This window comes from Lepisosteus oculatus, chromosome 3 (assembly GCF_040954835.1).
Source record: "Lepisosteus oculatus isolate fLepOcu1 chromosome 3, fLepOcu1.hap2, whole genome shotgun sequence".
Lineage (NCBI taxonomy): Eukaryota > Metazoa > Chordata > Actinopteri > Semionotiformes > Lepisosteidae > Lepisosteus > Lepisosteus oculatus.
In genome coordinates this window covers 50,860,877-50,884,929 of record NC_090698.1, presented here as the reverse complement: position 1 = coordinate 50,884,929, position 24,053 = coordinate 50,860,877, and the positions used below count along the sequence as shown (strand labels likewise).

Here is a 24,053-nt window from a genome sequence, read left to right as displayed (position 1 = left end):
CTTGGGTATTATTTTTCCACTAATAGAATCCATTTTATTTATACATCCTAAAGGGGGAACAAAAATCACATTATATCATTCTCAGGCTAAATATTAAATATAAACTTAAAACTGTAAAATGGCAGGATTCCAACCTCCAGCAAGACACTTGCGCTGAAACTAATACTGTACAGTATGTATGCTTATGATTATACTAAACTGCATCATACTTTTCATAATAAAAAGTACAGAAAAGTTCATGAAATACTGTGCTATAAATAGATCTTCTTTTGAAAATCTACAGTATAATTTTAAGATGTTATAAATGCATGTTTTCCACATCATTAAAATAATACCAAAGCTCTTTGAGGTGCCAAGAGTCACTTAATGTTTTGCTACACAGAGGCAGTATAGTAGGGAGGGCTCCGGACCAGAGGGTCATATTTCCAAATCCCAGAAGGGGCACCCCTGTTGTACGTAAAATCAAGGCACTTCAAACAAAACTCCATTAAATTTCCTGTATACAGTAAATGGATATTTTCCAGGTCATGATTGTAAATTAGTATTTATTCTCAATTGAAATACCTTTACATAGATAAATGATTAATTAAAAATACACAGACAATTCACAGAAGAAAAGAGGAGAAGCAGCTACCACTATGTAAAATGTACAGGAGTTATAAATCTTAATCAGAAAACCTTGATTTCCATTTTGTGAAAGATATTTCTCTAATAGAGATCTCTAAATTTATCTTCCTCTTTTTACTTCCCTTATACAATGTAGCTTACAAATTAAAGATAGCCTTCTATGCTTTCTCTATTAATGACATGTCTTGGTATTAAGTAAACAGATATTAAATGCTCTTTAGTATAAACATTCACTTGCAATTCACTACCAGTTTTTCCAAATGTTAACATTTTAAAATATTTAAAAACTTTTAAATGAGACACCACAGTAAATCTTGGTTTTCCTGGGCTTCTTGTCTTCTGTGACATTCTGTTGCCTGGTAAAGAGTATTTCAGACTGTGAACCTAAAGCTGTAAGTCCTGCTACCAGCTGCTTTACCATCATTGCCCCAAGAGGCCCTGCTGTAGGGGACCTGTGAAATCTTACAGAAATCTGCCAGAGGAATGGAAAGTCAAAGGTCACACACCTTTAGTCAAACCTATTAGAGCTAAAATGGTTGCTTAATGTCTCCACAGGACATGTTATGAAACATGGCTCGTTTTAATACTTTAGTTCATCTTTGTGGTTCTAATTATTTATATGGACATCATCCTTGCAAACTGCCCATAACTGCACAGATAGAAAATATAATAGATTATATGTCTATACATGTATATACCATGTTTGATTTGTGTGGCGTGAATATAATTCTAAATCACTACAATGCTCTGTAGGAAAATAATCTTTGAAATGGTAAAGGTTTAAAATGGATGTTTGCAAAGGTTTCTGTGTTCATGGAAATAGACCATTTAGCCAGGAATCAAGATAAGACAGTAAAGTCTTGAACCAAGAAACGGAAATATAAAAAGGCTTGTTCATTTCACCATGCCAAATAATTGGGGTTTATAAATACAGGTAAATTATATCTATTTTTTGTACACTAAGATCGGTGACAGCCTGTTTTCCTAGTGAACGTGGCATCCTGATAATGCTATTTGCAGAGTCAGTATTCAAATTTAAATCAGTTTCATCTCAACACCACTTCTTTTCCACACAAAATCCAAACTAACAGACTTAGATGTTATGATAGCAGAATGCTCTCAAAAATAACACAAGGTATGGGGCCAAAAACGCAATTTAAAATACTTTAAACACTTTTCCCCTATAAGGGACAATGTGCTCTCAAGTATTCTTGGACCTTGTTATGTTGTAACTAATGATGTGTTGATAACTGCTGACTGACAAGGGGAACAGAGTCAGCTGTGAGTCCTTAAAACTCTGGCAAGATATCACCAAAAGCAATTCTGCTGGATATAAAAGGGATTGCTATGTTCTAAACACAACTCCAATTTACAGATTTTACGAGTTATTACAATATATACTATTGCAAATATTTCTGGAGCTTGTGCAATTTATATAAAATACATAAAAATAAACCTTCACTTAAGAAAACACAATTTTTCATTTTTATCAGCTTTAGTTTTCTGCTTTCATTCTCTCTATATTATGATATTTAAAACCAAAGTTTTCAAACTACAATAGAAAAATAAAACATAGTATACTATAAATTTATTTCTAAACAAAACATGAATGCTCAAGTTGAAAAAGACTTAATTTATTATGGCTGTTCCTCATTATTTTTTCACCATGCGTTTTCTAGTGGAATGCACAGCTGTAATACAGTCATCCAAACTGTAATTGTAGGTTAAGCCAAGATACCAGTTTTCTCTCTGAGCCTGCATTTCAACTATGTCACTCTTCCCCCCAAGAATCACTAAATTACCTGCATTCTGCTCAAGTCAAAACATGTTCCTTGGTGGGAGGTTATTTTAAACAGAATAATGAGACTATTGAGACTGAGGCCCAAAATTACAATACAGAAACTACTAAAATGCACATATTGGGCTTATAATAAATCCTAAAGATAAAACATAACTGAATAGCTTTTAAGGTGGGCAGGGATGAAGGAGATGGGAGAACCACCTTAAGGACAAGGGGACAATAATACTGAAAGAATGAACCGGTGGTACCCTACTGTTATAATGTGGAATCTGGGGTCTATTTTCCCACTTGCATTGCATCTGTGGTATCTCACACACCAGCCATAACACCAGTGACTGCACAATGTGACAGAAGAGAGGATCAAAAGCTCATGTTCCAAGTGAAAACATACCATTCAGCCTTTGTCAATATGAAGGTACACCAATGTCATAAAGGAGATGTTTGTGACATTTTAATGTTGTAATACCATTTTCATCAATACCATGATGTGTTGCTATGTATTTAGACAGCTGCTCCTCATGCAGTGGGTACTGTGCTTTTTTTACTAACAAGAGGTGTTTATGATAACAACTATAATGTAATACAACTGTAGCCCACCCACTATTGACCATCAAATTCAAATTATTTACAGCTGTACAAGGGGATTTTATAGCTATGTAAACACTTAATTTTTCACAGAAAAAGTACTGAATTCAATCTTTTTTTAGACAATTACAGTATGTCTTTAAGTAAATAGCCGGAAAATGTAAAGTCTTTTAATTCTGAAACAGAAAAATGGAAACAGGAAATGTTCATTTTTTCAACACTTTTGAGCAATAAATTAATCCACTAGTCTACGGATATAGCTAATGACTATTTTTTTTTTCATTTTAAATCACATTTACGATATACAGTACTGTGCTAATGTACACACTGTAAAGTATAAGCAGTTCCTATATGGGACTCTGTAACATATGTCCCATTTAAATAAATAAAATAAAGTAAAAACTATACTGTTCTTCATATAGATGACATTTAGAATGAAAAGTGCACCTGTAAAAACATATAAAGACGGATGAACATTTTGAACCGTTGTATTCAGTTAAAAAGGGGTTTTCTACAAATTCCTCAGTGTACATATTTGTATTATTTAAAACATGTATCATTAGTTTTTAAACAAACAGTTGAAAACTCAGACCTAGCGATATTATATATAATACAATAAATAATACAGTATATTTATTTCACTCACAAAAATGTATAAAAGCTTCTCTAAGGAACATACTGTAATTTTCGACAGGATCGTTTAAATTCCTGATGATTTTCCTGATGATAACAGACCCAAGCCTGTTATCAATTTTGAAACTTAATCAGTTATGCGGATATGCCGCGGTTCTGCGGTTTGCCCTTTCGCAAAACATTTCAGAGGACTAATATCCAAATAACAAGCCAATACAGTTATTAATACCTTTTGGCTATCATGTCATTATCCCCCTACTTAGTTACAAAAATGCAGTTAAGCACATTTATTTCTCTTTCATGATGGTTTCACTAGGAAAGAATAAATATTGTCTTTCCTACATCCAAAGTGAAAACCACCTGAATTATTTGTCTAACAGTCACTAAGGGACAGTTTCAGATATTCTTTAATGTGGCCCAGTGGAGTAAGTTATTTGCCAATTTACATGCTTGAGGGATTAAGACACCATGATTAATCACTTTCTTCATTCCCTATTTCCAAATGAGGTAAATAATCAAGAACTAGTGTTATCTTTCAGCTATTTTCAACAGACAATTCAACTCTTTTCTATATACTGTATACCCCTTTTGTATGCACTTGCACCTTAACTTTTCCTTCATAGACGAAGCACCTTGCATAAAATGTAGCTTCCAGTCTGCATTTGGAGATTTGGTCCACAAATCTCCACTTGAACAAAATTACCTACAGCAAATACGAACAGGGAGCATGCTTCTTCTGGGTCCAGTGAAAACAAAAAGTGAAAAAATTGGTTTCAGCCAAGAAAAACATTATACCCACTTTAGACCAAACCAAAAAATACAGCTCTTGAGAACGCATTTTCTATTGCTTACACCAAAATGACTTCTTTGGATTTACTATACTACTCCAGCTCCAGGCTTAGGTAAATTATTGTGCCATTCCAGTGATTTTTTGTTAGGTTTGGTTGGTGGCTGTTTGTTTTTTAAGAGAAGACAACATTACTGTGCACAAAGCTATGCCTGAACTTACCAAAGCATCGAGTGCCATCAGCAGATTGCATATAGCCAGGTGGGCAAATGCAGGAATAACCTCCGACTGTGTTGATGCACTGACCTCCATCACACACACCCTGAAGTGTACTACACTCATCAATATCTGTAAAAAAATAAACAGTAAAACGTCAAAATAAATCCAATTTGACAGCAACGGTTCACTTCTAATGTACAGTACCATGCATTACCAATACTTATCATGGAGTAAGTCTGAATAAGTATGAAACAGTGATTAACCAAAAAACTCGGTTTAGAGTGTTTAAGCCATTAAAATGAAAAGAATGAAAAATAATTTAATGCATTAAACAATAGTGCCATTTTGTCCGTTAAGAGTACTTTCAAGCAGATTGGAACACCATACATATTCGGTACACCAATTTATGAAGCTGAAGAAAACAAAAGTGTATTACTGTGCATTAAGAGTGTATGTAATTGACAGCTTTATCTGTTTTTCCTATGATAATTTCTGTATAGAGTCATAAAAGGATAGTTTTATGACAGTGGAGTTAGAACTGCAAGCCCAACAACAAAAGAGAGGAAATAGGCATTTAACACAGCAGGTACAGTATCCTAAAGCCTACATTTAATCATTGTTTTAAAATAACTGATCTGGAGTGTTTCTAAAAATTGGCACAACAAACTACAACATTCACAAATTCAATGAGATCAGAAAATAATCCCCCAATTAAAAATAAAATAAAATGCTTTTACTCTTTTCAGGGGCCGAATGAATACATAAAACACCTGACTCATTTTATAGTCTCAATCTTATGGAATGATTTTAATGTATCTCAGTGTTAAAGTATTACAATTACTTTACAGAAAGGGTCAGAATTTCTTAACAGATACCTTTTACGAATTGCTAGTAGAGCCCACCAAGACTGCAAAAAGTGTTTCGCATTATTACCGAGGCATTGAATGAAAACCAAAAGGAACTAAAGCACCTTCTTAAAAAACGGAAAAAAAAGTAAATTCTTTTGAAAAAAAATAAAGAATCAAATTTTGGCCACACCTCAAAGACCACAGGAGTAATAGAGAGAAAGAGAGACACATACTGTCAAAGCAATCAAAAGTTTTGGCCCATTTTGATTATTTGATTGTATTAGCCTTTAGACCAAGAATCACACCAAGCTCCTATTAGTGTTTTCTTTTTCTGCCCACAATTTCCACTTGTCTCAGGTTCTTCAGGGTTTCCTAACACTGCTCCTTCTAATTCTCTTTAAAGCGGTGTTAGAAAAGTCAGTTTGCTAAACTGGTCAGCCACATTTCTCTTTTTCCAGGCTATATAAACTATTTCTGTGAAGAGATACAGTACTTGTTTACTTCTTTTATAAAAGGGTGCAACAAGAGTCAATCATCATTAAATAATTATACTAAAGAGCAAATCAAGCCACATCAACATGTTTCCTAACTCAGGAGTGTTACATAAATAAACTAGTAATATCCCAGTACCATATACTCTTTCAAAATATGAAAGACTAACCTAGGCTTTTTAATGGCTTGGAAACCCAATTTGACAAGTCATGATTGGCAGTGGAAACAAAAATTGAAATACATCGTCATTCTAATGAATGTTGAAAGCCGTTAATGAAGTCCAACAGAATTTCCTTGTAAAAAAGGCACAGTTGGTGCTTTCACTCTCCACTTTTTACAGGGCGTCCCTCATGAATACTCTAAATCTACATCAACAGAGAGAAACTAAGTGTCTGGATTGTTTTTCTTTTACAAAGTTCACCATGCATCAACATAAGTATTTATTTAAAAATAAATTAAAATATGCATTGGAAGTGACATAAATAGAAACCCTCCCAACTACATTTCCTTACTATGATATTGCAGGATGTCTTAAATACAACTGTTTATCTTTTTTCAGTTTGGATATTTCACTTTAATACAAATATATATTTGCATTATATAAATGTATATAAAATCCTGTAAATCTTCCATTTTGTTTTTCAAAGAGGCTCAACCTAGGGGGATCACCAGACTTGAAAGAATTGTTTCGGTGTGCATTTGATCACGAAATGTGAATTTAGACGTTTAATGTGCACCAAGCTCAACCAAAACATAAAAATGCACTAAAGGTCACAATGAAAGGAGGACTATCAGCCCTTCTACCTCATTGAATTATTCTGAGGATCTCTAACCAGTTCCTTGTTTTGTTAAAGTGGCCTCAATAGCAGGGCTGGATACGTTTGCTCATGACTCTCCCTAACGTTTGTGTAAAAATGTGTCATGTTCTCAGTTCTAAGCACTTCCCCTTAGCTTCCATTTGTGTCTTCAGGGTCATATTTCACTGCAGAGGTCTACTTGGGGACTTTTTTGAGGATTCTCAATTCTTGAATCTTGTCCCGACTCAAGTCTCGCATTTAACAGATTTTCAGATCTTTTCATCTGTCAGTATAAGACATTCCTTTAAGCACAGTAATATACCAGACAGCTTTTTTTTTTTTGGACAAACTGCAGAGGCACAATATATATATTGAAAGATTGCAACCAAAGAAAGTAAATAAACTCATTTTAAAGGTTTCAGTAGTTTTGTATTTGAAAAAAAGATATCCTCTCCAATTATTCTACCAGGCTCCCAGGTGCCTGCTCACTTGGAGTGTTAACAGAGAGAGAAAGAAAGGCTTCCCTTTCCTGTACTTTTACTGAGACCATAACAGAGAACAGAACTGATCCAATAACTAGTGGTTTTAAATTGGGAGGCTACAGAAAGGAAACAATTCAATTCAGAAAAAAAGATTCATGCTCAGGAAAACTGTTCAGGATGAAATGCCCATTGTGCATTTCAAGATTTTAATGTTTTATCATTTTGCCTATTTTGAGATGAGACTTATATTTAACCAACCAGAATGAGTGAACCCAGACCATGCCAGGAAAATATGCCCATTAACACTATGGAACAACCAGTACACTTGACTACTGGAACCAGGGCTGTGGGCTATAAAGTGTTTTAGGTTGGTGACACACATGTACTTTTCTTGATTTGTCAAGAATACGGAGAAGGATGATTTTTCTGACCATGTTACATTTCCTTGTGCCTGGTACCTCACTGAAGTTCTGGCAGACTGCATTTGATTAAACTGGTTGTTTGCAAACCAGTTTGAAATTAGTAGCCAGTTGGTCTGCTGAGGCTCCCCTGTTTTGTCTTGCACTTTGAATTAATGCACAAATATCACAATGCTGGAGTATGTGTCCTGACCTGCTGTTGCCCTTTACTGATGATGTCTTTCCTTGGAGTTCAATGCTCACATCACCGCTGACTGTGAGACTGCTGTCCTAATTTGAACACTGCAATAAGAGTGACTTCTGCATACTTCACCAACAATGCTATTTGAGAGGATAGCACTTGATGCCTGTTCTGTATTAATATTTTGTTTTTGAACAATACAGATTTCAGTATTCATTAAAAATCTTACTTTTTATTTTACAGACAACTACATTTTATGGATAGGTACAGCTGCATCCTTCACATGTTGAGTGAACCGTCTTAGTAATACTGCCATTATTTTCTGCATTAACTACTGCACCTTCCTCGAGTCAAAAACAAGGACCTGCCACATGGTTGTATTCATTCACTGAAATTGTAACATCATGGTCACCTAATATTAAAAGCTAATATGCAAAACTTTACCCTTCTTTAGGTATGTCATTTCTTTGTATTTGTATTTGTTACTGCATTTTGGATTTTTTTTTACAGTAACATTAAATCTATAACTATGCATTCAGGTTCAACCATTTTAAAACACAATCTCAGAAAATGAATGGTATTCATTTAATTCAACCGAACGAGAAAATGCTACCTCAAATGTTACAATTGGCTTATGCAAAATGACAAACTGACATTGACACCCAAAATCCCAAACACAATTGGTTTGAATAATTTTTCAGACACTTCAAAGGCAGGGCCCCTACGTAATTATAAGGGGTGTTTAAAATTACAGTGTATAAAAATGTCTTCCATTCCATCAATTCTGTTCCAGTTTTGTTCCCAGCATGTCGTTTCCCCCCCTCAGGCCACACATTAATTGCCACAGACCAAATAACCAAGACAGCACCTGAAAAACGTGCTGCAGATTTCCTGTAGAGCTGCCTTAAAAGTAGATGCTTTGTCAGCTGGTTTATTTCAAATACTCATTTGTTATGTGAAAATGTTATGTATTAAATAACACAGCTGGCTATGTCATTTGCCTGTTGTCAAAGGTAAGACTTCCTGTGCACTTCAATTACAGCTTACAAATCGTTAAGTAAACTGCTGGCAGAAGTGTGTCACATCAGGCTGTGCAAAATTAGCACACTCTAAGACAATACAAGTAAAAGAAAATTCCCACTGAATCCTGATAGCTTCATTAGTTTTGTACAAAAAGAATGTTTATTTAAACTACACTATGACAGAAATACATAACCTACGTTTAGTACAGCATATGTGTGGTAATAATTAAAAAAGGAACGACAAGGATTTGACTTTTAATGTTTATACTGTATTTCCATATGAAAAAAGGTGAGTACACAAAGGGCCTCATGGAACACTGATTAGCCATTTAATACCAGTCAGAACTTGAAAGTTCAACCAGTTGAAAAAGTCTATGAACTCAACAGTGTGGGCTTAAAAGAGGAGGAAAGAAACACTTCTCTGTTTTAGGATGCAAAATCAAGGTGGACAGTGGCTACAGTGTCTCCCTAACAGTCAGAAGTGAACAGTTGCTTGCAACATATGAGCATTTCTTATTCATCTGCATGAAATAAAAAAATAAGGCTGTACGTTATTAAACAAGCACCAGTTGCATACAAAGTTGCAATACATACTGTACAATATATGTTCAAAGTAAAATATACCTTCTGTAGCTAATTAAATGTTGTAAGAAAACAAAGGCAGTCATTGAAAGGAGGTTCAACAACAGCAAATAGCAGGTGCTAAACATAGAAATAAATTTATAGGGTGAGAAATAAGTGTCCTGTCCATCAGCAAAGTCAAACTGTTCGGAAAATTCCCAGAACAGCAAGCCAAACCATACAGCAGGGATCGTGGAACAGAATTTAGACATTCTGAATTTCTTACCAGAATTTATACTTAAAATCACATAAAACAACATGAGAAAACTGCACTGGGCAGGGAGAAAAATAGAATTTGGAAGTAATAACTTCTCCAAAGTAAATGCCTAGGGAATGACACAGAGTGAAAGAGAAGAAAATAGCTTGTGAATTAAACATTGCTCTCCAAAATTCTTGAAACAATCTAAACTGATCTGCTCTTTTCACTAAATACTCGCCTGTCTTTATGTAGAAAAACAATAGAAAGTGACACTTTCTAGTGACATTTTAACCATGTCTTAAGCTAACAGTTAACCTGATAAGCTTGTAGGACCCTGCAGCATGAAAGATGTGTGTAGAGAGGAACAAAAGATAATAATGTAAAAATGATGATGATTCTATTAGATTTGACTGGCAAATGTGATGGAATATTTCAAAGAATTACAATAAATACAATACTGTATATCGGCTGCTAGTGTATAGTTTACCTAGAGTTACTGGAATCATGTTTTTGAAGATTCGGTGTGAATTAAAGTCTGCTACATGTCAAGTCTGGTTTAGTATTAATACCGGTCAAAGATGCTACAGTATAACAGAATAAAGCACTAGTGGAGGATCTGAGTAAACTCTTAATCCTCATAAAAAATAAATTAGAAATGTCATCAAATGTAACCCATGATGGTCTCTAAACTTCAAATGCATTCTTGTTTGCTGTAAATTCCATTTTCTTCATGTGGCTCAGCTTTGAAACAGTTTGAAACACAGTTTAAAAATAGAGGACACAAGTGGAAACTATGTGGAAGTGCATTTAAAACTACAAAACAAGAGGCAGCTCTTCATTCAAAGGGTTCTGAGAGTATAATGACCTTCCCAGCCATGTTTTTGAAGTTTCCTCTTTCAAGAAATGGTTGAATGAGATCCTCAGATCAATTAGCTACTACTATACAGTACATGCCAAACACTCTTCTGTAGACGGGCCAAATGGCCTGCACCTGTTTTCAGCCTTTCTTGGTGTCTTATGTTCAGTCATGATTTGCAGAGATGGCATCAGCTTTCATAGTATCCCAGCACAGCTTACAATACAACCTTGTGTGACAATAACAGAACTAAGAGGGGTCCACAGAGAAATATTTAAGAATTTTAAGAATATTTTTTAAGAATATTAAATAAATCAGAATATTGAACAAAGTAAATCAGTTGGTATATTACGTATTAAACATCTGTCTATACAGTGGAGGTAGACAGATTACATACAGGATGATAATGGGTTTAACTCCCACTTGGGCCACTGCTGAGAAAGGTACTGTACTGTATGTAGCTAAATGTGCTGCTGAATAAACGGATACTCTAAAGGTCGCAATTGCAAATAAGAATTTCTTCTCTATTGACTTAACTGGTGAGATAAAAGATTAAATGAAAAATTAATGTTAAAGTAGCTACAGTACCAAGGTTCTGGGGATCCTCACACATAGAGTAGAGACTGTTGTACAGTTCAAACATAAATTAATTATGATCCTTGGACAGCTGTGTGGAGGGTTGGTTAAGGTTCTGGCCTTGTAAATACTGTAAATAGCTATGGGTTCAAATGTAAGGTGAGAGACTCACAGCAAGATACTTCACCCAAATTGCTCCAGTAAGATACCCAGTTGTATAAATGGGTATCTACTAAATCCTCAGCTTAAGTCAGTGTGGATAAAAACATCAGCCAAACAAAATTAATAATAGTAATACAGTATATGGACGTCTTTCCACTTTATAGCAGTTCCCTCTCTAATACAATGTATCTGCTAAACCTTACATACACAACACCTGTCAATATGTAAGGAAATATTCTGTTGCCCATTCTAACAAACGCACCAACTTCAACATGTTGAGCATGTTGACCATTATTATTATTCCAGGCTCAACGCTCGCAGCTAGGATCACTCCAACCTCTCTTCCCACAGGAGCAAACTTATTCCCAGAAGAGTAAAACTAAAGGTTTTATCTTTCATCAGTTCAATTACTAAGAGTGAACAAATATTGCTGAAAACCCCAGTGTGGCTTTAACCATATTTTTAAAAGTAGGATTGTTTAACCTTTTAACTGTAAGCAGTTTTGTCTAACCTGGACGTCTGTACATAGCTGGTGAAAACAGATTACCTTGGGGTACACCTCCACTTTTAAAGGATTTAATCTAAGCAATACCAGCTGTTTAAGCCCCCCTTTTATTCCAGCAACCAGCTGTAGTCCCCATGGGAAGGCACACCTTTAATAACCTCTAATGGCGTATAATGGCATGATTACTAGTCTCATTTTGCTGTTGTTAAACAGTCTTATGCAGCTCCTCGATGGCCTTCCACCATATCCCTAGCTAAAAGAACCTACTCGCTTTTGTGAATATATGCCCTTTCTTTCACTGATCCCGAACAGCCTGTTAACACTACTAACACTTGCATTGCAAGCTGATAATCAACTACTGTACCTGTTTAAGAAAAGCAGACAGTGGGTCGACAAGTCAGGCAAAGACCAGATGGGACACACTTTATTTGTGTATCTAGTCTTTTGTGTCTCACAAAGCTGCATAATCACACTTTTGTGACTGAAAAAGTTCCAAGTCCTAGTGTGAACTGTGCAATCACCCATTTTGTTTTTCTGTCAAACATTTAATTTGCCAAAAGGTGACACCTGCGGCTATCTAGGGACGCTGCTCTAAACTACATCTCATCTGATCCACATCCTAGCTTCTTTTAAGACTATCATGTATAATTATCACATTAAGTACAAAATATCTTAATTTAATTATGACATACTATTTATAGCATTCTACATTTTTTTAGACGTCCTCTTGTACTGTACCTCACCCATATCAGAGTAATATGTTGTTGGATTTTCACCCCGCCTAAATAAAGGTTCAGTCAGGTTCAATGGTTAAGTACTGTAATTTAACATGAAGCATCAGAAAGGCTGGATGGCGAAAACTCTAAGGTTGATAAAGTATGCGTTTTGTCTGCATTATCTTTAGGAACATATTAATAGGCAGGTCAGTTGCATCTATGGATTTAAACAGTTAGAAATGAGGCTTTGTGTTTTTAGAAATAATTTAAAATGACCAATTTTATGGTTAATAAATAATAAACTATTTAATAAATAATAAATTATTATTTTAAATGACAGACACATCCTTGGACTCCAAAGTGTAAACATTCAGTTGATTATCCTAATATTAGACCCTGATTCTTGTGATTATGTGAGGCAATGTACTAAGGATAAATCCGTTAATTTTTTTCCTTCTTTGTTTAAATTGTGATTGTGATACATGAGAATAGTGTACCTATTCTCCCTTCATTTAATCGTCCATGTTATGGACAGTAGTAGTGTTTCATTCACCCTAAGACAATATTTATGGTGGTGTTTACTTTTGAGATGTCCCTGTGGGCTATTCTGTGGGTATGTTAAAATTTTGTTTGCATGATATTCTCCCCCTTTTTTGGAATGTTAAATGGAGCAAGCATTTAGCATACTAAAAAGAAGGTGCTGATCTAAAATGTATTTTGCTCTTGTTCTGTTTTACAGCTGTCATTCCAACACCTTACATTGGATAGTATCTTAAGGACTGGCGCTAAATATTTTGCTGCAAGCCCAAAGACTGTAAAAGAAGGTAACATTTTTAGGATCTAAAATGAAAGTTGATGTGAAAAAGGAAACACAAAATTCTGACCAAATGCTTGAAATTTCAAAAATACTGTAGTATTAAATGGAAGAAAAACTATGACAAAGCTTGTGAAACAAACTATTGTAAAGATGTGTTTATACCCTCATATCAGATTAACCATTTTTCATAATTATTAAAATTGATTAGTCATACTTCCAAAAAAAACCCTCATATTTCAGATGCTAAATGAAAGTTACCAATAAATACTGTCCAATAACTGAATTGTATTCTGGATGCAGAGAAAACACAAAGCCAACTGTATGCTTTCATGACCTTTACAGCTTTTTTCATATTGCTCAGCAGTCAGCCAGAATAAAAAAGGTCTCTCCATGCTACTTTTGCTACATATCGTAATGTATAAAAATGTACCTTCACATTTCTGTGTCCTCTCATTTTGCTTGTGGCCTTTTGGGCACTTGCACTCATAGGAACCTACTGTATTGATGCAGTTTCCACCTTGACAAAGGCCTGGGATGGCCTGGCATTCATCAACATCTGTGTGAAGGAAAAGCAGAACATAACTTTATATGTAAAATAGGTAATATATACAGGAGGCACTTATATAACATTGTTTAAAGAGGTAGTGGCTCGGGTCATGATACTAAGGTTCACTGAGATCAGTTTTAAAAACAATACGAGTAACTATACTAGCAACGCTGTAAAATTCAATTTTTTTTAAGAAGTCTTCCTATTTCACAATCCTGGACGCAACAATTTTCTAGATTGAAGTGTCACAGTGACCATACACAATTAAGAGGAGCCTTCCTTCTAATTTCAATAATTACAAATTCTTGTTGTTTTTTAAATTCTTTAATTGTGGCTATGTATCCTTTTTTAAAGTGTGCCACAATGTATCTTTAGACATCCTGTCTGCAAACAGATACAGTACAGTATGCCTTGACTCACTGGGTTTGTACAAACAAGTCAAATAGTTATACAAAAAAAAACATTTTGTAAAAAGATTCAACTTTATTGCACTGATTTAGCTTTAGAAGAATAATGACAAAAACAGTGACCCACTCATGAAAGCCAAATATCCACTTCAAAATATCCAAACGTCTTCCAGGTTCTTTATCATAAAAATCCCTAATTAAGGGGGGCATCAGACTGTGCTCTTTGGATATAATAACATATTTAATGTGGGCTTTATAAATTCTGTAACTCTCCAATGCTTGTATTTACTGAGCTGGATATGTTCTAATTGTAACTCTCAAAGGCCACTGTGTGCTACATACAGTATCAGATTTTTACACAGACCTGCACCATGTGATGGTCAATGCCACAGATGCCATCTGTGACAGAGCAATGAAGTTACTAAAGATAACCACCGCAATTACATTACTACTTTATGTAAGGGATAAATCTAACGTTTTAATAGTGGATATATATGATATAAATGAATCATATATATATACTATAAATGATTAACAAGAAGGTATGTAGTTTAGAGTTAAAGTTTAAAATATTCATTTTAACCTTTAGGCCTTAGTTTTCTATGAATTAAAAAAAAAGTAAGTTTAAACATTTGTGTATTTTCAAATGCAATTCACAAAAGTATAGTTTATGTAACGAAATCAGACAATATCTGAAAAATATTTAAGAAAGCTGTTCCTTTATTTTTTTAATTTTCTGAAAACAAGTGCAAAAAATAAGCTAGGTAAAATGTAATTACAAAACTGATTATTTGTCTGAACTAGATTTTTTTTTCACATTAACCCTCACAAATATGCTTGAAATTAAGCTAAGTTTTCCCAGATGGTAAAATGTAGGTATCAGTGATAAAGCCTGGCATGTGAAGAAAGGAAGTGTCTGCAAGCAAAGAGCCTAAGTAAATTGTAACAGTATGTACACATTTCTCTGTTCACTTCAGACCTGCACCTTTGAAAGCAAAGCCAATATGTTTAGGGGGGTCCAGTAGATTCAGTGGACTCTCAACTGACTTAAAACATCAAAAGCAGTCCAGAAAGAAATTTAAAATGGCAGACCTGTTGAAGTCTAGTTAGGCTTGGGTAATACTGTAATTCACCACCTTTAAATGAAGACTGCTAACATTGTTCAAGGAGAATAAGCCACAGGTACTAAGTGACTTAAGAAGCTGTCTGACACCCACATTCTAGCGCAGTCTGCCATAATCCCATTCTAGGGAAGTGCACAGCATTTTAGTTTTAATTTGTGCCTGGGAACTAATGTTTCAAAGCAGCATTGATAACTATGTTTTGAGCAGACTGGCAGAGATATCTTAAAAAGAACTGAAGTGGATTTGAAAAGGCACTCCTTAGATAACGGCAAATGCAGTAAGGGAAGCATGAGGTCGCTCATTTATTTTCAATAGCCGCAGTAGGCAGGTCCCACAGAACTATTTTAAATGATAATTATCACAGAGCCAGAGCTTTGAAGCAAAATATAACGTTGCAATTCTTTTGGCAGGGTGGGAGGTATAGATGAAAGTGTTAAATTATCCATTTTAAGTTAAAAAATAATTTTATGATGTGTTTTGGAAAGATACCCAGTTACAACATATATAATCTCAATTCATCCTAAATACTTACAGTTTTTAATTAACAGAATCTAGGAGAAGCAACAAATATTAATTTAGGTAAGCTAGTCTAAGATTATTTCTAGACGTCTTTTAAACTCTAGCTTTTTCTTTCAAGATCAAACAGCAGAATGTACTGTAGATAGGAAAGTAGGTATAAAAGCAAGAAAGCTGTCTGCACTTGACACAGCAGAGTTTCTTCACTTGGGACAGTAAAAATCAGTTACTCAAAACTATTAATTAGAAACAAGATATTGACTGTTTTTCACAGACAATACTTACTCTACTTCAAATGAGTTTTTCAGTTCAGTATGGTTTTGTAATGTCATAAAACATCAATATGTACAGTATAAAGAGTCTAGATGAAGATGAATGTTATTAATTGCATATTTTACATCTTACTATAAAATATGAAATAGTGTCAGTAAGGCTTGATGCCCTGCAAAGCTAGGTTCATATTTGTATTAGATTTTGAACCTATCCTAATTAAATAGAAATTGAAAATTATAAAACAATTGGGCTCTAGATCTTCTCCTGTACCTGAAGCCCCTATTAACAGAGCATTCTAAAGCACTTTCTCCTACTGTTTGGTGGATGACACTGCAATCTAAGGGGTACACAGCGTGTTTGTGATTGGACATACAACATAACAACACATGTTAGTGTTGCCCTTTGAGTACCACCTTTCCAAAGACTCATTTGCCCAAGGGTGGTTTCTAAGGTAATACACATTTCGCATGTTGTTGTTTTTTTTTCCCACGGACCTTATGGTCCTTAAGCATGATGACTCTGGCATTAAAACAAGAGCTCCAGAAAAGCCACTCACCTTGGCAGGCGCCAGTTCGAATATTAGGAATGAATCCCCGACGGCAGGGCTCAGGCTGAGCTGGGCACGTTTCACAGGGGTGGCCCCAGGCCCGGCCAATGGTGGCACAGCACAGCGTCTTAGTGCACACGATGCCACTGACCTGACCTTGGCACATCTGGTTGCTCACCTGCATAAAGCAAGGTCCAGTCCTGTAGTCTGTGGGGAAAGACATTTTTTTCATTAGTAACAGCCATAGCTGTCGGCAACTGTGAAACAGCAAAGTCTGTGCAAACAGATACAGCAAATTAACAAACTACGATCTTCATAATTTCCTCATGGAAACCCACAGTAATAGTAGCACAAATTAATCACAATACGTACCTACGTTGAGTGAAGGTGATTTGTATTTACTGAATTAGTATCCATTTTAACACTGTAATTAACAAAATATCTTCATTAATAACATGTAATTAATGTCATAAACATTTTTTAAAGATCATATTTAAGGTTGGACAGATTTTTTGACAAGGCAAATTGGTAATCTTTTACTTGAATTAGCCTAAATACAACCCCTTCATAAACACTATACAACACCACACAACTCACACTCTACTTGTGCAAATTACTGTACATTAGAAGCAAGCAATTAAAATAGTTTTAATCAGACGTTGTTTTAGCCGAAACCCCAGAGGGGAATTCTATTTACAGAGAAGTACAGAGAAGTAATGTGAAAATAATGAAAGACACTGTTAAAGACCTTTTGCCAATGCATTTCAGTAACAACGGCCCAGAATTGTTTGTGTGTTGTTTTATTTGGTTACGTGGTTTTAAGCATCTTGTTTTATTGTGTTGTAGTATTGAATGAGTTGTGACAGTGTTTTTAGACTCACTCAGTTGTTACCAGCAAATTACATAGTGAGTAATTTTCTGGTATTTTTTTCTCGGTAATAATGGTAATGGTATTGCTAATTTTATGCAGAGCTTTGTTAAACTAAAGTGGTTATGTCTCTTTCCAGATATTTCATGATCATAAAGTAACATCTATTGCCTTCCATACAATGGGCACAACTTTAAACCATGGTGGTTTCTAATATACTTGTACAGTCTTAAAGAACTTCTATCATACTGTAAGATTGTGAAACACAGGTGCTGAAAAACCTAAACATATGTTAACAAAGAGCATACCATGTGGAAGGCCACAAAACTATTTACATGTTACTGTATTTGGTTTATTTAGTTCAACGGCTGCCCCCATTCTATAGAAGTGTCATAAAGAGATTTTACTGGCTTTTAAAAACAGCCCAACTGTCAATGACATCTTTGTTGCATTTTGGCAAGAAACAAAGTCTATCAAAGGCTACAGGACACAGCTGTCCAGAAGGTGCAGTGTCTGTGTAAAGAGAAATGCTATGCTACAGAGCACATGGGCTGATTATCTATGAGAGCAATCTCTGGTGTGGGAAAATGAAACCATAGCTGACATGTATACTTTATCTCTGTATACAGAAAGTCAGATGACAAATTAAATGGAAAAATCACCCATTTTAGTTGGAAATCTGAGATTCCTTAGAAAGAAGAAAACAGAATCAGCTGCAACCGATTTACATTTAAGCTGTAAGACAGTCCTGCATTTAATAAACTGTAGAAATGATACAAGTTCTCCAAATATGAATCCTTTTCAAAGCTTTACTGTAAAGGAACACGTATACAAATCCAGTAAATATCTGTTATCATGAGGTTTAAAACCAATCTGATTTTAGTTGTAATTATTTTTGATAATAATAATAATATAGTTGATTATGTAAATGCACACTGATAAGAAATCAAACCCAGATCTGTAAGGTAAAAAACAAACACAATTTTGGACCACTATTTATTTTATGTATTGTAATTCAGCTGAAAGACTGCACTTAATCCTATGCACAGTACATCAAGAGCTGATGTCTATATCGGTTCAAATTTACAGTTTAACAGTACACTTTTTCAAAGTAAATATTCTTGGTTAATATTAAATTATACATCAATCAAAAATCGTTTAGGACTTAGCATTTATAAAATAATGACTTAATATTTAATATTAGTATATATATATATTATTTGGAAAACAGGTGTTATACCCTGAAAAATATTGAGAATATACAGGTACAGTATGCCAAGTATTTAAGTCAAATTAGAAACAAGTGTTTTGAATGCTTTTTATTTCCTATAGCTAAAATCTTTTTGGTATTTAAATTATAATTTTTATTCATCTTTATTATTAAGAAAACAAATATTGACCATTTTCTGTTGCTTATAAAAAACTGCAATTTATGGTACTCCTCCAAAGTATAATATTTACAATATTCCATAGTGTGATTCCCATTCCTTCCAAGCACATTCTGCAATTTAAAAAAGCCATTTAAATGTGATTATAATTATGTACTTTGAGGCTCTTGATTTTCTCTTCATGTGAAGTGTGCAGTACCAATCACTAGTGATTAAGCTGTTTTTTAAGTTACAAGACTAACCTTGTTTTTTTAACTAGGCTCAAACAATGGATGCTCTGTTGCCATCATCCAAGGAAAAGCCTTGATTAAGCAACTCTGTACAATACATATTTTCCAAACAATTCATCCTGGAAAAAACGTTTTGAATACACAGTCAGGTGGGAAAAAAATCCACATATTTCCACAAAAACATTATGGCATACCAACATACTCCCTCCCTCCACATAATGCCAAGTAAATAATAATAATAATAATAATAATAAACTCTATTTTAAATAGCGCCTTTAAAGGTGGCTTCTCAAAGCGCTTTACAGAATGACAACAACAATAAATAAAAAAAATACACAAGATAAAACACAATTACAATATACAGAGGAGACCGTGGTGGTACTAAGAAAAGCAGAGGGGTGAAGAATGGAACCAGTTAAGTAAACAAGGTAAACAAAACTTTAGTTGATATTTGTTTAAATCTATTATTGCGAGGGGTTTTGACAGATTAATTGTAAGTAAAAAATGCAATACCAATTATTATTTAAACAGCAGGTGCTGGAAGGAGATAGTGCTGCCTATTTAAATTGAACATTAATGTTTGTGGAGCAACACAATTTAAGCCTGTAAACAAAATCAGTTTAATAATTCTACAGCCTCCAAAGTGGCTCAACTGGTAAGGGCACTTGCATTATGAATACTGAAGTATAAAGAAATATTTTTTTTACTAATGTACTGGAAAATGCTTCTGTATATATTGTGTTGTGCTTCACCATGCAGTATGAATTCTACTAAGCTCACAACCTCTGCAACCAAGGAGAAGTAAGTGGAATATCTCAGACTAGCCCAGTTAATCTCCATATTTAAACACAATTATGCATGTATTCTAAATTAAATTGTCAGAACACCTTAACAATAGGCAAAATTCATATGGGCTAGAGTGTCTCAAAGGTACAGGCAGTGAAATACAGTGACATTTATACCTAAATTTGCTTACAGGTAATGAGCCCCAGTACCTATGGCAACATAAAATTACTAGGTTGAATACAAAGCCTGTTTTTGTTTTAGTTTGATTACAACAAAAGCATTGAAGCAGTCAAAATATATATTATGTTGTTCATAAAACATTTATAGTAATCTCATTATTACAAAAACTGTGTGACTTTAAAGGCAAAATAAATATTGACTTTGTTGTACTAATACATTTGAAGGACAGTATACTGTAAATAACACTGTTGTTAGATAATTATTGTACAGTAATTAACATATCCATTACATATATGGCTTTTATCTTTAAGAATTGTATCTGTTTCCCTGTGGGTCACAGTCATCTCTTTGTGATATCACAGTTTTAAAAGGTCATTATTTGGAAATGCTTGTCATGCTTTTTATGTTGACATAATATTAAAATGCTAGTCCATAGCATAATTAAATGGTATGCCTTGCTATTGCATATTTTGAAAGCAAAATATAATGTTTATTTTTGTGTTTTGTACTGAGAAACAGAATCAGTGAAAAGCAAGGTTAAAAGTTAAAAAACTGAAAGTGTGGAACCACCTTGATAAAGAGGTTATAATTTTACTTCTCTATTACCATTGCTCTTTGAAAAGCATCTCTGTCGGACAAAGTAAGTATCTTCTACAAATATTTTCTTTTGAGGCACACAACATTATTGTTCTTTTCTTCCCTAACATACTGTAATTACAGGTTCCTTATGAAGGTGCTCAAAAATATCTTTTTGATATCATAAAAAACATTAGACAATTTCAGACAGTCCAAAGGTGGTTCCATCACCCAGCTTGCTCTAGTCTGTGGTAGAGTCATTTATACACTCCTATCAAACTCAATCTGTGACAACTTCAAAAAGAGACACCTTGACTGGATAAAAGTAGAGAATCACAAGGAGCTCTGTGTATGCGAGACCGTTACAGTAACATCACCAAGCACATGTGATTCACATGTGTGTGTGAAGGTTAGAAAAGATCTGAATCCAGGCTGGTGGCACTGACTGTGATTACCATATGGGCTGAATAAATGCGCTTGGAAGGCTGGGCTTGGTACAGTATGTGCACTATATGAGTGATAACCCTTGTTAACTGTACATGTTCTCCTGGTTTCTTTCTACCTCCTGAAGACATGATGGCTAGATGTAACTGGCTACTTAAAATGATCCCTTTCGCCACAACCTTCTTATAAGGATTGGTATCCCATCTAGTGGGAGAGTAAGTGTGTGCTCTCAGTTACTCAGTCACTTACAAAGCTAATTTTCCAGTTTTTGTATTTTTAGAATATGAAATTTTAGAGAAGAGAAAAGCAGAAAAGCGATTTTCTCATTTGTGGCATTCAAAATAATTCTATAATAATGTTAATTGCCTTCTTGATAATGCATGTAGAGTTTAATCTGAACAATATGCTTCATATGTAGAAACTGCTATTTGCGATTTCTAATTATTTAGTTAGGAATTTCACCATTGTGATGAAAAGAACACCAACTAATTACCATTCAGATTAAGAATAGACTCATTACTTCATTCCTAATTGCCATATCATGTTCAGTCTACATTCAGCGTAAGCAAGGAAGGAACCCTTGAGTAACAGAGACTGAACTCCTGGAATGTGCTCGCTTCTGGTGCTGCCAAAAGCTATTTTAATACTTGAGGCTACATTTCAGAAGTTCAGAACAATTGGAACTTTTCACTGCGTGCACTGGACATATGATCAAGATCGTAAGATCAATTTCCTGCTCTTAGCAGTAGAAGTGGACTAATAAGTTTCACCCTTGCTTTTAGAGTAATGTGATAAAGGTTTCAGATACAACATTAAATTAAGATCCCTTCTACTTAGGGATATCACAAATTCTATTCAATGCAAAGTAAATGTTCTCTATATCTAGTGATACATTACAAGCTTTCATGGTAAAGCGCAGTATAGTTAGTGGACTATTTTGATAGTAATACTATTACCAGTAGTTGGCACTCTTCCGGCTGGACTAGAATGCCCCCGTTTAGAAACCAGGTATACTATACTGTAGGAGATGTTGTCCTTCATATGAGCCCTGATGTCTTAATTACTTGGTCATTAAAGATTCCATGGCAAGTTGCAAGAGAAACTGTATTAATATCCTTGTCCTGGCTAAATTCCAGTCTGGGATTTTATAATCTGGCCTTCCATAAACTCCCCCTTTACTCAAAGGTCAAAGCAATTTCTTACTTTTGCTACAGTATATAGTGAGACTTCTGGTGCTTCACATCACCCAGGTGGGTGCTGCACTTCAGTGCTGGATAAAGTGGATCCCCTCCAATACGAAAAGCACTTGGGATGAAAAGCATTATATAAAAATATTATTCTCTATCACCTAAAATTGCCCCTTTTTGTTCAATCAGAAAAACTGATTTCTCACATTTCTAGCTTGTCTGCTGTGAAGTGAGCTGCTGATGTAAAACAGCTGCTGTTTGATGCTTAAGGGAGCAGTTAACATCAGCAGAGCATTAAGTCATGTCCCACTTAATTGTAAATTTCTGTGCAATCCTATTTAAATCACTGAGATTCCTAAAAGATGCACCATATTACGGTTACATTCAATAGCAGCAGTACTATTGCTACAAAAAGTTTAAAAACCTACTGGATAGGCAATTAACTGAGTTATCAGCTCTGCTCCAGGAAAACAACCTAAAAACCAACCTTTAATAACCAACCTATAAGAAGTACACAAATTCCCAAGATGTACAGGAAAAATGACTAAACCAAAAGTTATAATGTTGCAATAATCTTCACAACTCTCTCCACACCATATCTACAGTTTAATTGAAACAGCATGTTTCCATTTATTATTTCCATGAAACAGTCAGGAATTCCCCTATTTGATTGTGAAATAGACAGTAATTAGTCAGAATTCAAGTAGATTAACAATACCCATTCAGAATATTCTAATTTATACAAATGTATTCATTTCCTAATGTACACAATGTAAAACATTCATAATTTATACAATTTACAGTGTTCTATAATTTACACAAGTATGGAAAATACTTAAAACTGTACAAAGTTAAACAGAAATGAGGGCCGACATTTTCAAAATCTTCCAAAAAGGAAATGAAAGGATCAGTCCGGCATTCTGTTTTTGATATACAGTGAAAAACCTGTCGACTGTCAAAACTGTCAAACTTTGAATAAGTTAATATTTCATGTTTTGCAAGGCATTAAGTCACTGCGCAGATGCCACTAAAACAAACCAGATTAAGCACATATAAGTAATGTTGATGTAGGGGTTTTAACGTACCGTATAAGAATCTTCTAAACGTCTAAGGTTATCAAATCCATGTCAGCAGTGTTATATTGATACATCTCGCAAAACATTATCAATCACATTGTTTGTATGTTTATACTTTAGACTGCATTTTATTTTTGGTCTTTCATTAAATTCAGCTGTCTTGCAGAATTTGCTTTTTTTCCTGACAACTTACTAGTGTTTTGCTAATGACAGTAGAAAAAATCCTATCTGCCTATAGTACTCACAGACCGCATTACTGCGACAAGTCAGAGTAACTACACCCTCATTAGAGAACATTTCTGCTCAACATGTAGGTCTCCTTTCATAAACTGCATGATTAATAACATCTTAAATTCGGTTACATTTTTGTTAATCCAAAATAAAAACATATCTGGCATGACTGTAGAAATATTTGTACAAAACCAGATGGCAGATGGGATTAGGTGCAAATATTTGATTATTTAAAAATAATTATTTAATCAAAATAATTAGATATAAGGGAAAGATCACCATACAACAAAAGAGGATAATTTAGTATGTCATATCTTACAAAATGCCA

The 24,053-nt window shown here is 34.5% G+C and overlaps 1 protein-coding gene across 1 annotated transcript in view; it reads right to left on the bottom strand.

The window, feature by feature from the left end:
* fbn2a (fibrillin 2a) overlaps positions 1-24,053 on the bottom strand; it is a 113,261-nt gene that overhangs the window by 76,344 nt on the left and 12,864 nt on the right. The window contains exons 6-8 of the mRNA XM_006626927.3: positions 16,769-16,966; positions 13,776-13,901; positions 4,656-4,781 (exon numbers count right to left, since the gene is read on the bottom strand). Coding sequence (XP_006626990.2) covers positions 4,656-4,781; positions 13,776-13,901; positions 16,769-16,966 — 450 coding nt within the window. The remainder of the gene's footprint in view (positions 1-4,655; positions 4,782-13,775; positions 13,902-16,768; positions 16,967-24,053) is intronic.